Source organism: Grammomys surdaster, unplaced genomic scaffold (assembly GCF_004785775.1).
Source record: "Grammomys surdaster isolate TR1022 unplaced genomic scaffold, NIH_TR_1.0 139, whole genome shotgun sequence".
NCBI lineage: Eukaryota > Metazoa > Chordata > Mammalia > Rodentia > Muridae > Grammomys > Grammomys surdaster.
This window is the reverse complement of record NW_021604597.1, coordinates 2343348-2358404: the sequence shown is the minus strand read 5'-3', so window position 1 is coordinate 2358404 and position 15057 is coordinate 2343348. Positions and strand designations below refer to the sequence as shown.

The 15057-nt window shown below is 43.9% G+C and overlaps 1 protein-coding gene across 1 annotated transcript in view; it reads left to right on the top strand.

The window, feature by feature from the left end:
* Maml3 (mastermind like transcriptional coactivator 3) overlaps window positions 1–15057 on the top strand; it is a 422065-nt gene that overhangs the window by 245357 nt on the left and 161651 nt on the right. The window contains exon 2 of the mRNA XM_028763564.1: window positions 4402–5976. Coding sequence (XP_028619397.1) covers window positions 4402–5976 — 1575 coding nt within the window. The remainder of the gene's footprint in view (window positions 1–4401; window positions 5977–15057) is intronic.

Below are 15057 nucleotides of genomic sequence, written 5' to 3'. Positions count from 1 at the left end.
AGGGGCCAGCAGCAGAGACCGTGAGGCACTTGGGGAAACGAATCCACTCTGCCACAGCCCCATTTAGGTGGCATGCTGGAAATGTATTTGGTTTGAACCTGAACAACGCAGCTTCCCCTGTTCTACAATCTGGGACACAGATGCATTAGCACTTGGACTTGGGATTGAATTGCAAATGTGATTTTTGTTGTTCATATTAAGAAAGCTACTCCAGATGCTTGGAAAACATTAAGGTTTGGCCGGCTAGGGAGCGGAAATATTGTCATTATACCTATCTGTGTCTTGAAGATTCAGGATGCATTCTGTCCCCATGGCAGTCGTGACTGAATTTTAAAAATAGTAAAGCTAAGGCTTAGTGCGTGCTGACTGGATCCCACGTGCAAAATTATGTGTTTGCACATTATCTCCTATGGACTCCCGTCATGGTAGCTCGGTGAGCTAAGTGTTACTAACCCGTTTGGGAACCAATGAAACCAAACTTGGGACAATTTATAGAAATTTCTCCAAATCCATTCTTTGATTGTCAGCTGGGGGCTCAGAAGCAAGCAGAACGGAAAGTCTAGCCCCTTCAGCGTGGCCTTTCAAGCACTGCAGCAGCCGATACTGAGTGCCGTACCACCTCTTTGTGCATGGCTAGGGGGAATCTTAGAGTTGAACAGTCATTCTGACTCCAGTACCTTATAATGCTGGACTCTAGTGTTTCATGCACTTAACTCCTTAGAGGTGAGTGGGTCCCCAAGCAGACCTGTTGGCCCCTGTAGCCTGGGCCACCTTTGTTTTATAGAGGTCAAGTAGAGCATCTGTATTTCTCAGTCTTGTTCATCCATTACAGAACCTAGAATGGAATCACATGTCTGTGGGTTCTAAAATAACGTCAGATTCATTTTTAAAGACAGGTGCTCAGTTTCTGAAGCTTGTCATCACTTCAGGAGGTGCCTCGCCTCATTTCTGTTAAGTCGTTAAGCAGTGATACCTGAATTTTCCACATGTTCGGAGCTACATACATTCAAACAACTGTCATGCCAATGATCAGAATCTTGGTTTCCTGACTTATTCCATAAATAACATCACTTTCTAGCAATGCCCCCCCAACATGATGGGTCGATGTGTTTGTTTTTCTTTGAAGTTGAGTGAGTTCTGGTGTGTCCCAGTTGCTCTCAGCTGTTTAAGAGCTTCAACTGAGTGAATAGAACAGGGTCTGGTTTGTAATTAAAACTGGAGGGTTTAGGAAAATGATCAAATAGAAGTTTGGCTCAAGGAACCCTTTGACTCTGTTTACTTTTAAAAACCTAATTCTCTGCTTCCAAGAAAGTACATATTCCTTAAAACTCACTTCACCTTTAGAGCAGTGTTACAATCCGAGGGGCTCCTCTAGAGCCTTGCCAACTCTACCAAGTGCAGTTCAGAAGGAATCCAACACCTGTCACCCCTGAGGTCATCTCTGCCAAGAGCACAAGGTACCCAGGTGGAAGAAGTGTTGGGGACTCCACCCTGTACTACTTAGGCCCTCTACTGTTTCCTGTTCTCACGCAGCTGAGTGGGAACCTGACCATGGAAAGCCTTTGTCCGTTCAGCTTGCATCTCCCCAGCACCCACTCTGTGGACACCCATGGACCACAGCCAGTGTTCTTCTGTCAAGAACAGTGTCAAAGGGATTAACTGGGTATAAAACAAATAAACTCATAGAGTTAGCAAGAACTTGAGTCTGAAACACACTCCTTGGAGCAAGAGAGCATCCCATCCGTTGTTACCAGGAGTGAAGATCCTCAATCAAAAATCCCTTCTGACTGCCAAGCTGATTTCTATTCTTTTTCAAACTCACTTGTAGCATCTATGAATTAGACTTCTTTTGCAGCTTCTTATTTAACTGTTGCTAAGATCCTGACCACTGCAGACACCCAGGAAACCAGGCAGCCACAGTCCCTAAGTTCTCGGCACAAAGTCTGACAATGTCTATGATGGGGTATATAGACAGCTTGAAAAAACTTATTCTAATTAATTCAGTTGAGTGTGGGTGGCTGGGGTGGGAAAGGAAGGGGTACACAGCTTCATACAGTAAGAGGAATCTGAAATTTGATATGAAAAATGAGCAACCATTGACCAGGGAAGGGGAGGAGAGAGGGCGTGTTAACCAGGGAAGGGCGAGGAAAGAAGAAGTATTAACCAGGGAAGGAGAAAAGGTTTTTTTTTCCCAAGCAAAGAAAAAATAATATATATACATATATGTATATATGTATATATATATAGATGCGCATACATACACACACATACACACACACGCACACACACACACATATAGATATAGATATAGATATAGATATAGATATAGATATAGATATAGATATAGATATAGATATAGATATAGATATAGATATAGATAGAGAGACAGAGAGAGAGAGAGAGAGACAGAGAGACAGAGAGACAGAGAGACAGATAGACAGACAGACACAGATACAGATGTAGATATCTTCTTTAAAAGTCTTTAAGGAGAATTGATGGAAGACACACTGGATGAGCATGGGAAGGATGTGGAAAGTCATGACAGGAAGATCCAAAGATGGCAGTTGAGATTGTAAACTGATCGCTTGGGCTTATAAACAGGAACCACACCACAATGTGTCTTTTGAAGAAGGTGTCAGTCTACAGAATAGATATGAGAATTAGACAGTGGGTACAAGAACAGATGAGGGAGGAAGTGGGTCATCCAGAGAAGACCCTGGTCAGGGGCAGTGACTGTGTGGGTGGGCACGAGATGAGTGTCTCTGTACAAGGCTCACACGTCTGTCCTGGATAACTGGCAGATACTGAGACAGGGAACAGGTGAGGATCGGATTGAGTTTTAGATGGCCCTGAACTAAGTTGGAGTTGGTGGGGCTCAGCAGAGATGGAGCTGGCTACACAGTATGTGACCATCAACCTCGGGAAGATGGCCAAGGGTCTTGTAGTAGAGGAAATTGCATAAATGAACAGAAGGGGAAACGTTAAGGAGAAACCTGGAGGAATCCCATCATTTGCAACGGAGAATGCACAACAGTGAGGAGGAAACCGTCATGGGAGACGATGGAAGAGGAAACCGTCATGGGAGACGATGGAAACACACCAAACAGCAGATGCTCCTGAAAGTGACATAAGCTCAGATGCACGCGGTCGTTTTAGGCCATGTTCAACATTTATCTTCATTATCGATATTTCAGTAATGTGTTAAATCCACATTCATAGGACCGTTTCGCTGCACTAGTCACTATGGCAGGAAGATGGAACCAACCTAGTCATCCATCAACAGATACATGGATAGAGAAAGTCTGCTGCATCCATAAAATGGAACAGTATTCAGCTCTAAAGAAAAGAAAAAGCAAACCATAAAATTAGCAGAAAAAATGGATTTAGAAAGTATCATATTAAGTGACGTTACCCACTCTCAGAAAAAAAAATGCAAGTTTTTCTTCATATGGGAATCTGTTCTGTAATGTATACACGTATATTCGTACACAAATGTATATGTGGATATAGTACAATGGGAAGGAACAGGAAACGCTATTGTTTGGTGATGGGGAGGGACATAAATCAAGCAAAGTACATGAGTCGTGAAAGGATATAAAACTAATTGTTTCCTAGTTTTGCTCTTCCTCACTTTTTGGTTTCCTGTGATGAAACGCATAACAGTGTCACTTGGTGAAATCGGAAAACCCAAAGCCAAGTGCCAAGCTTCAGGATAGCTACTCTGAGTCGTTCACTGAGTGCTGTAGGCTTTGGATCTGGGAAAAAGCCATGGAGATCTCTCTGCATGGTCTCTTTTTTCTTTCTTCCTTTCTTTCTCTTTCCAATTTGCAAGTTTATCACAATAAAGTGATTTTTCAAAAAAGACATCTTTAGTGTTCTTCAAAATATCGTCAATGTAATTCCTTGATGATTTCAAGTACCATGTCTCTCATTTGGAAAAATGCTCACAGGTGACCCTCGCTGTGACCTTGATCTTGATCCTGCACATCCCTGAGCTCTCTGAACTCTGCTTTTAGATGAAGTCTTTTCTCACGGACTTCTAATCATGGCGATGCCTGATTTTAGAATGTTCTAGAGCATTTAAAATATAGTTTGTGGGCTAAGGAGACTATTCAGTCAGTACATGTCCACTTGTAATCCCATCGCTACATAGATAAATGAGTCCCTGGATTCTCAATGGCCAGCTTCACCTCCTGGGTGTGCCCTAGGCCAGTGAGACACCTTGTCTCAAAACAAGGTGGACAGTGACAAAGTTTGTCCTCCATATACATGTACGCACAAGTGCACATGTATCAACAGACACATGGAAACACACACAGAGGTAATCCACAACAGTGCATGTCGCAGTGTTCAAGAGTTCAGGCTGAGATTAAATTGTCTTCTCTCCCATTTCTTTTCCAGCTGCAAGAGACTGTGAAGAGGAAGTTGGAAGGGGCCCGATCTCCGCTAAACGGGGACCAGCAGAATGGTGCTTGCGATGGGAGCTTCTCACCGACAAGCAAGCGCATCCGAAAGGATCTCAGCACGGGGCTGGAAGCCATCAACAACATGCCACTGCCTTCAGCTTCTCCCCTTCACCAACTTGACCTCAAGCCTTCTTTGCCCTTGCAGAACAGCACTGCTCATACTCCTGGGCTTCTAGAAGATCTCAGTAAGAACGGCAGGCTCCCTGAGATTAAGCTCCCTGTCAATGGCTGTGGGGATCTGGAGGATAGCTTTGCTATCTTGCAGAACAAGGACCTCAAACAGGAGCCCCTTGATGACCCTGCCTGCATAGACACATCAGAAACATCACTTTCTAATCAGAACAAGCTGTTCTCTGACATTAACCTGAATGACCAAGAGTGGCAAGAACTAATAGACGAACTGGCCAACACGGTTCCAGAAGATGACATCCAGGACCTGTTCAATGAAGACTTTGAAGAGAAGAAGGAGCAGGAATTCTCACAGACAACCATGGAGACCCCACTCTCTCAGGAGAGCGTGAGTGTGAAGAGTGATGCCTCTCACTCTCCTTTTGCCCACGTCTCTCTGGGATCGCCTCAGGCCAGACCTTCATCTTCCGGTCCTCCCTTTTCTACTGTTTCCACAGGCACTAGCTTACCATCCGTGGCCAACACTCCCGTGGCTCCAAACTCTGCCAGCTCACCAGCTAACTGTGCTGTCCAGTCCCCCCAGACTCCAACCCAAGCCCACACTCCAGGTCAAGCCCCACCTCGGCCTGGCAATGGCTATCTCCTTAATCCAGTCTCTGTGGCAGTATCTGGTTCAGGGTCAGGCTCTGTGGCAGTGCCCAGCTCTGACATGTCCCCAGCAGAACAGCTCAAACAGATGGCCGCCCAGCAACAACAGAGGGCAAAACTCATGCAGCAGAAGCAGCAGCAGCAACAGCAGCAGCAGCAGCAACAACAACAGCAGCAGCAGCAGCACTCAAATCAGACTTCAAGTTGGTCTCCCTTAGGGCCACCATCAAGTCCATATGGAACAGCTTTTGCTTCAGAAAAACCAAATAGCCCAATGATGTACCCCCAAGCCTTTAACAACCAAAACACTATAGTGCCTGCAATGGCAAACAGCCTGCAGAAGACGACCATGAACAACTACCTCCCTTCGAATCACATGAATATGATCAGTCAGCAGCCAAATAACTTGGGTACAAACTCCTTAAACAAACAGCACAATATTCTCAGCTATGGCAACACTAAGCCTCTGACCCATTTTAATGCGGACTTGAGTCCGAGAATGACGCCCCCTATGGCCAACCCCAACAAAACCCCCTTGATGCCCTACATCCAGCAGCCTCAGCAGCCGCAGCCACAGCAGCCGCAGCCTCCCCAGCAGCCTCCTCCGCCTCCACCGCAGCTGCAGGCTCCCAGAGCACACCTGAGTGAGGACCAGAAACGCATGCTTCTCATTAAGCAGAAAGGAGTGATGAACCCACCCATGGCCTATGCTGCGCTTCCTGCCCACGGTCAGGTGAGTGAGAAGTAAGGCATGCTGGGAGTCGTCCTCCCCTGCGTGTTGGGATATCCCGAGTGTATGGTGGGCAACAGGTTTGGCCTGGCTTGGGGCCTGATAATCACCAGAACTCTGCCAGCTTTGTGTATCTTGCTGTGATGTCTCATAAGAGTAGCCTAATAAACCTTTCTTATACACGAATGCCTAAGAATCCAACATCCTATTCCTGTGTACAGCCAAGGAATTTTAAAATTATGTCAAATTCTCCCTGTGAGAAGGGCAGGCAGCAAAAGGTACATGACCCAATATTGCACACCTCTGCAGTTTTTCTTCCCGTTCATCAACTGAGGGTTGATAGGAGGGCAGGGTGCCTAGTAGGCCCACCAACCACCATTTTATACCATTTGGTTGAATGCAGCTGCCTTAACAGGTTATGAATGATGGATAATATGACCCTTGGTTTCTATAAATCAGAAGTTTTGGAGTGGAGAGTGGGTCATTCAATGTTTAAACATTTGGCATTTTACCTACAACAGATATCTCTATCACATGACCTCGAAGTACGGGGACCCCTGTCCATGGCATTGGGCTGGATTTTAGGAAGAGTTAGTTGCTCATGAATGTGTCCATGCAGCATTACCAGGAGGTCTTGTCTCTCACGCTCTTCCTGTGTAGTTTGGAGGATGGGTAAACAATGGGCAGCTGTCAGTTGGAAGTAAATATGTGGCTTTGCCTAGGCTGGCCAGTGGGGGATAATACCCAGGGGTACTTGAGACGGGGGTTGGGGGGGAGCACACTTACAGTGACTCCCTCCAACACGGATGAATTCATGGGTATGTGTTGGTGTCTCTACTTTCTGTTGTTATTCTGTATGACGCCCTGTGGAATCCAGTGTCCACAAACAGATGCATCAGAAGTGATCCATAGATCTTCCCTCACTCCGTAACTAGGCAACTTTGCATCCTGTGACTCCCACAGTGCCCCATTCCACTCTCACCCCACCCTCAGCCCCTACCCCCAACCCCAGGCTGCCTGGAAGCCACAGGGCTGGAGGTGGTGCTGGCCTGTGTAGACAGGCCAGAGCTCTGTGCCTTTATTCTTGCCCTTCCCAGTTGTCCAACCCCCAAACCTCACAGTTTTGTCTTTCTTGTCTCCACATGCCAGCGAGATTTAAAGACGTCCTGTCTGAATAAATAAAAGCGTGGCTTTGGTTTTACATCAACTGCAATTGGGAGTTAGTAGGAAACATATTTAGAATGTAGACTTTGATATTTTATGATTTCATTAAAATATAGAAATCATTAGAAATGCAACCTTTTATGCACTTTAACACTAAGTTCAGAAGCAAGCAAAATTAGAGACGATACACAAGGCCGCATGTGGGGGCCCAGATGTGTCACGAGGCTTTTGGGATTGTGTGCTGTCAAATGATCCGTTGTTAATCTTAATACAAATTATGCTTCTACTAAGGCTGTTTTTATGCCAGTATTTCTTCTGAGCCAGACTCAAGATGATTAATTCCAACTCACAGGTTCTGCAGACATGGGCTGTGAGGGTACCCCCCGTCCTCCTCGATTTCACTAGCCCCTTTCCAATTATGCTAACTAGAAACAAAAGTCTTTGCTAGAACACAATGTTTTTAAAGGGGTCCTTTAGGGTCCTAATGCTTGCAGGTGAGTCCCTGAGGCCGTTGGCTGCAGAGGTCATGCTTTAAAAGGGCCCAATCAGGTGAAGCAGCTCTGGAAGTCTGGATGGAAGCATGAAGTCTGCATGCTGCAATCTTCCATCTCGGTTTCTTTCAGGGTGGACAGTCTTCTCTCATTAGAACAATTGCTTCTAACTTAGCTCAGAGCACAGGCAGGCAATAAGCAGCGTGCTTTTCTGATGAAGCAGTAACTGCCTACTATTTGAAACAAATTTCCAGATACTTACATAAGCATGAGAGTGTCTCTCTACAAATACACCATGTCAGACTTTTATTTGCTTGTGACCCAGCATTTGCATAGCACTGCATGTAGTCGTGTGTGCTGTGTGCAGGCACAGGGCATACACTTGTATGAGATACAGACAAGACATCAAATGTTAGTCCAGGCTGGTTTCTGCCTTGTTAGTGAGAGTTCTGTTTCTCCTTGCCAGGCCCAAAAAGCCAAGATCAATGCTTAGTTTTAATGAATGATGTGGGCAATGAAAATAGTGTAACATTGGACATGGTTATTTCAAGACAGCTACGCAGTTATTCACATGGGACCACTAGTAGGATCTGAGGTTTCTCCCAGAAACAGGTAGAAATGCGTTAACTTTCTCAGTATTTTTAAAAGAAAAAAAATCCAGACTTGGTGAGGCATAATAATCTGATTGAACAAAGATAATTATTAGTTTAATTATTTTTATTTTATATATATGAGCATCTTCCCTGCATGGATGGCTGTTACATGAGTGCAGTGTCTATGAGAACCAGAAGAGGGCGTTGGATCCCCTGAAACTGGAGTTACAAATGGGCTGTGAGCCGCCATGTGGGTGCAGAGATGAGAACCTAGAGCCTGGTGTGCAATGGCTGCTCTTCGGTGTTACTTTTGATAGTGAAAAAGTAAGGCCATCAGAAATATTTTGACAGGTATATAATATAAATAAAAGTGTGGGTTAGAAATGATTTCACATATGGAAATGCCCTTAATAATTAAAATAAGCAGCTCCCCAAACAGTTAATGTGTTACTGATAAGCGGAGTAGCATCCAAAACCTTAGGATTGGCATTCTGTTACATCAGTGTTATTTTTCTTTTCGTTATTGAGCAGATATTCTGTTTTCTCATAATGTACATTCATTCTGACACCAGGAAAAATATTTTTTTAGTAAGGAAAAGTCCCTATTTTTAAAAGCTAAAGTCTGCCTTTTCTTTTTTAGAAAAGCAATTTGAGTCAAATTGACTCACAGGTGAATGAGCTGATGCCGTTAGTCCCTGATTGCTGGTGTGCATTGGTTGTGCATTCCTGCTTCCGTGGATAATCCAAGCCTCTCTCCCACACTCTCTCCCCTTTTCTTACTATACCTTTTCATCCCTTACCATCTCTTACGATTCTTAAAAAGAGCTAAGACTTCAACAGTGAAAATCTCACTAGAATTCCTGCCATTGCTTTTTGCCCGTCTTCTCCAGGACGTGTTCTTGTGTTATTTCCTACGTTATTTCTTTGATGGTGTCTCTTTCCCTGTGTCTCCAACCTTTAAAAAAAATAAATTTCTGCATCTAGTCATCATAATTGAACCTCCTGCATCGCTGTCTATTTAAAAAACATAAATGTATTTCTAAGGTGAAACTGTCTGAACTTACTCTTCTCTTGTCTGTTATATTTTCCCAGTTTTTTGCTGTTTCTCAAGAACAAGATTTCTACCCCCATCTAGTTTTTGCATGGTGGCCAACTCTGTGTCTAAAACTCAAGACATTTTAATAAGCCACTTGATGGAAATTATCAACACATGGGCCAGAGCTGGCTGTGGGCTTCCCGTAGAACACATGGACATTAGTCAAGTATCCTGTTCTCTCCCTCCTCTTTATTCACTTGAGATGGAGCTTCCCACTGAACCTGGAGTTAGTTAGAAGTCCCTCTGTTCCCCCTGCTTCTGCCTTCACAGTGCTGGAGTTAGAGGCACACGTAGTCATGCCTGCTCAGTGCTGGGATTTGAACTCTGGACTTCATGCTTGGGCAGTGGGCACTGATTACTACCAAACCACTTTCCTACCCCTGATATATGGTACTAAGAAATTTATTTTAACATCTAGTAATATGTACTCCCAATGTCTGGGCTTTAAGATAGTTTTAATACTGCCTCACTTTTTTCTTCTTTTTATTGAGCTTCTGAGAATGTCTCCCTTTGCATTGTGAGCCTCCTCCATCGCTCTTTGATTCTCATTTCTTTTCTATTTTCCATGTCTTTGTCTTTTTATCCCGTGTTCTATGAGATTTCCTTAATGCTGTCTCCCAACCTTGATATCAAATACTTCATTTTTAATTTCCACGTCTTCAATTTCTGTAAGCTCCATCTTATTCTCTGGCTTGTCCTTTATAACCAGAGAATACTAATTATCATTTTGAAATGAAGTTTTCTTCTGCTCTCTGCTAAGTCTGTTTCTCTGAGGCAGCTTTTCTGTGTGCTCCTTTCCTGCTACTTCTATAATATCAGAAGCTTTTCCTTAACCATCTGTTTAGGAGTGTGACAGGGTACAGAAGAAGGCTTTCTCTTCATGGACCCTTTTCCTGGGATGCCTAGGTTAGAGCCCAGACAGTTTTCCCAGCCCAGTGTCCATAGATAACTTTCCCTTGGGCAGAACAGATGAGATTCCTAAACTCATTGCTGATGTTAGGAGCCGAGCATGGGAAGGGAGTTGGTGGTGCTTGTGTTGGTGACAGTGATGAGTGTGTCAGTAAGGGCTGGGGACATTTTCACTCGAATCTTCTGTTTTCATTTAAATCCGTGGGTCCCAGGGCTCCTGGGTCCTGAGTCAGGTAGCTTTGTCTCTGTAGAGTTGGGAACCTTCCTTCCTCTATCCTGGGGAAGAGAAGAGTCTATCTTTTCAAAAACCTTCAGCCTTACAGAGACAGTCAAAACAGACACTGTGCCCTTTGTCTATCAGACAGTCCTCAAGGAATCTGAATTTCCTCAGAGATCTCATCCTATGGAAGGGGAAAGGCTGAACCCCTCCCTAGTGCCTGCTGGAGGGGAAATATTCTCTCCAGAGATTTCAGGCACTGTGAACCACTTCCCAGACCACTCTGTAGGACAGAAGGATACCGAGACAAGGCGAGCGAGACCACACCTTGAGTAGGACAGCTTAGCTATATGCCTATCCACTGTTCTCTGCTTACACCTGAACCTTACGGACTCAGTTGGTGGGGACTCAGTTGGTGGGGAAGATGGATTTCACTGGGATGCCTTGTTCCTTTTCCCATTTTGGTCATGTTGAATAAATCTCCTTTTCCTGATTTTTACACTTCCTTATCTCTGCATTTGACATATTGAAAATGGGTGGCCAAGCCTAGCTTTTTAGGGCTTTGACCCTAATAACTTCAGCAATGCCCCTGCCTCCCACCTTGATCTCTGATCCTTGTGTCTTCACACTTTGATTTCCACCTCTCCTACTGCATGATGGGAATGAGCTCTCTCCTATTGTATGCTGGGAATGAGTCTTTGTTATCCGACTTTCATCTTCCAAAATGCCATTGACATCCTTGAGTGCTCTTGCGGTCTCTCTTCCTCTCTGTTCTTCAGTGCTTATATAATTTTCACTCCTATATCGTCACTTGTACTGGGGCACTGGAGAAGGCCAAGTTCATCCTAGACTTCTGTAGTGGCTATCAACACTTTTCTGTTTGAATATTAAGTATTGCCTGACATGGAGAGTTATTACAGCAAAATTCACATGATCATTTCCAATGCCATGGGCATTAACAAACCCGAATGGTCTTGAACCAATCTTAAGATACTCTCATGGTGATGAGCTTCTGATTGTCAACTTCTCGCAACCTCAAGTGTCGTGAGGAAAGAGTGTTAGTTGAAGAAATGTCTAGGTCAGATTGGCCTATGGAGAACAGTCTTGACTGTTTATTGATATAGGAAGATCCAGATCATTGTAAGCAGCTGCACTTCATGAGTTGAGCCCCATACTATGTAAGAGTAGAGAAAGCTAGGTAAGCACTAAGACAGCAAGCAAGCAAGGATCCCAGCATCTATTCTCTCTGTTTTTTACTGTGGCTCTGATGTAGTAAGTTCCTGCCTTGACTTCTCCATGGTAATGAATTGTAATTGGGAATGGAGAGACAATGGTCCTTTCCTCACCTATGTTGTTCGGGGCAGGATATTTTATCACAGCAACAAAATGAAGCCATGATGATTCTGAACATTACGTTCTCCTATCGGGAATGCATCTATTTAAAGGCCCAGAAACACTAACACTGTCCTCTAACTAGTCAGGGGTAAGACCTCATGATTATATCCACCGACTCTCTTACAGAATCTTGAAAGTATTGACTTACTTCAAGGACTGAAAATGATTTAGGTTCCATGACCCCTACTAAGCCTATGGTACCCAGCGACTCAGGGGCCAGGCAAAGTATTGACAGAATGTTCATCACTGGCTCAATCCAGGCCTCCCACTTGAGGGAACTGGCAAGAAAAAATACTCAGAAACCCACATAAGCCAGGAAAAGTTTCTATCATTGGGTAAAATAATATCATTTCTGTACACGTCCTGGAAGATTTTTTAAAATCCTGATTGACATTCTGTCAGAGTCTGCAAATATGAGACTAAGAAAAAAAAGGTAAAAAAAAAAAAAGAGAGAGAGGAGAAAGTTTGTGGAAAGGAATTAGTCTTATAAAATTACTATGGAAGAAAGCAGTTTTAATTGGTCCTCTGTGAGAATGCTCTTGAAAGGCACTGTGGGACAAGCAGATTCCAATTCAGTCAGAGAGCTTATAACCCATAAGCAGAGGCTCTGGAGCATTTATGGACCTAAGAATCACCTGGGAAGGTGTTCAGGATGTGTCATGTGGCCTGGGAATGTGTACTCTAGATCCTGCCCCCACACACACACACAACTGCTACCAACTCTATTGCCATTTTATAATGCAGAAATGGTACATAAGACCAGAACATAGTAAAGCGGCCTTTGTCTGTTTCATTGTTCAGTATCTAAATTTCCTTACATATGGCAGTGTATTACTTACAAAACATGACCAAGGCTCATGGTTTCAGGAGAAGAATCCGTCGTAGCAGCAGGAAAGCTGAGATCTACATCTTGAACCACAGACAGGAAGCAGAGAGAATAAATTGGCAACAGAACAAGGCTTTGAGTCCTCAAAGCCCAACCCTAGTTACTTATTTCCTCTGGCCAAACCACATCCCCTAAGCCACCCAAACACTGCCACCACCTGGGGAACAGCCATTCAGATGTCCAGGACTGTGAGAGACATCCTCAAAGCACCACAGGCAGTTATCAACTTTATAATTTTTTAATTGTGTGTGTGCGTGTCTGTCTGTCTGTCTGTCTGTCTGTCTAACATTTAAGGGAGCCAGAGCAAAAGTTTGGCATCTTCCTCTAGTCCTACCTGACTTACTGGCTTGAGATAGGGTCTTTCACAGAACCAGAAACTTGTCTTTTGGGCTAAGATGATTAGCCAGGGAGCTCCCGAGATCCTCCTGTTTACTTTCACCAAGACTAAGGTGACAAGGCATGCACAGCCATGCCTGACGTTTTCTGTGGGTGCTGAGGATTCAAACTCATGTCCTTATGCTTGCAGGACAATGTTCTTACCCACTGACCCATCTCCCAACCCCTTGTTAATGTCTTAACAGAATAAAGCAGTATGCTTTCCACAGCTCCATTCTCACCACACTTCTCATAGTCAAAGGAAGAATCCTCCCTGATCTCTCCATGAGAGATCAATGGGTGGCTAGTCATCTTGTTTCCTTAGGACCTTGAGTGTGCTGAGCTACCTTCCCCAGAATCTGCAGGAGCAAAGGCTGGCCATAGAGTGGATAGTGCACGTGTCAGAGGCAACATGAGGCTTGTTGTCTTTTGAGAGGTCATGCTCAGAGCAAGACTGTTCTCAAATGCATTGATAGGGCCATGGCTCTGGGTTCTGTATGCTCATGCATATCAACGATGGCAGCCAGACAGTTTTCCTAGGTGTTCCTGGGCTTTGAAAGTAATGAAACATGGACCCCATGCCCGATTTCACTTCACCCTTGACTCTTGGTTTTCTACCTCTCAAGCTGTATTCTTCAGCACCCTGGGCTCCAGTCTAGGACTCCCTAAGGCTATCCCTGGTATTTACAGACACAAGAGTAGACCCAGCTTTTCTTCATAATAGAAGCCTACTAGTCATTAGGTCAACAGAAGAACCGGAAATTGTAAAACTTGACCAAGGAATTTTAAAAGAGTTGTCCATATCCCATCAGCCAGTGTGCAGCCCCAGAGAGTCGATCTGGAAGATAATGCGAGTCCCTTATTAACACTGGACATTAAGTACACCTGCTGTTTTAGGACTTTTATTGATGTCATGAAACACCATGATCAAATCAACTTGGGGAGGTTTGTTTGGCTTACTTATCCTGAATCACAGTCCATTGAAGGAAACCAAGGCAAGAACTAAGACTGGGCAGGAACCTGAAGGCAGAAGCTGATACAGAGGCCATGGAAGAGTGTTACTTACTGACTTGCTCTTCATGACTTGCTCAGCTTCCTTCCTTCCTTCCTTTCTTCCTTCCTTCCTTGCTTTTTCTTCTAGTTTTTTTTCCTTTTGCTGAAATAGATTTATTCTCACATAATATATCCAGTGCATGATGTGTCCTACCATGTCTCCTTCCTGTTCCTTCACACGCCACTCTCGATCCAGATCCACCTTTTCTATCTCTCATTAGAAAACAAACTGGCACCTAAGGGATAGTAATAAAATAAAATACACAAAAATTAACACATCGACGTTGGCATTGGACAAAACAAACAAACAGAAGGAAAAGAGCCCAAGAAAAGGCATAAGAAACAAATATAAATACAGAGACTCACTGATTTGCACATTCAAGAATACCATAAAAACACAAAACTGGAAGCCATAAAAAGGACCTGTAGGGGAAAGGGGAGGGAGATAAATAAAATAAATTTTAAAATAAAATAAGAAATAAAAAATAGAATTTAAAAAGACAATTTTAAAAACAAAAAGAAAAGAAAGCAAGCTCTGATATAACATCATGAAATCAAGGAACCTCCAAAGCTGCCATTGCTTTCCGTTTCCTGTTGGTGCTGTCTACTGCTGGGCATGTAGCCTACCCTTAAGAGTATTTGTTTCCCCAGTAAGACACCCTTGGAGAAAAGAATATTTTTTATATGCAAGTGGTTATTAATTGGAGCTAGCATCTGAGTTGGGGATGAAGGTGTGTGTCCATTTCTTCTTTAGCTCTTGGGCCTCATCTGCTACAGACCCATGCAAGTCCTGGATGTGTTGTCTCTGTCTCTATGAATTCATATGTACGACAATCCTATTGATTTAGAGGGACCTTGGTTGGTTTTGTTGTTGTTGTTGTTGGTGGTGGTGGTGGTAATGGTAG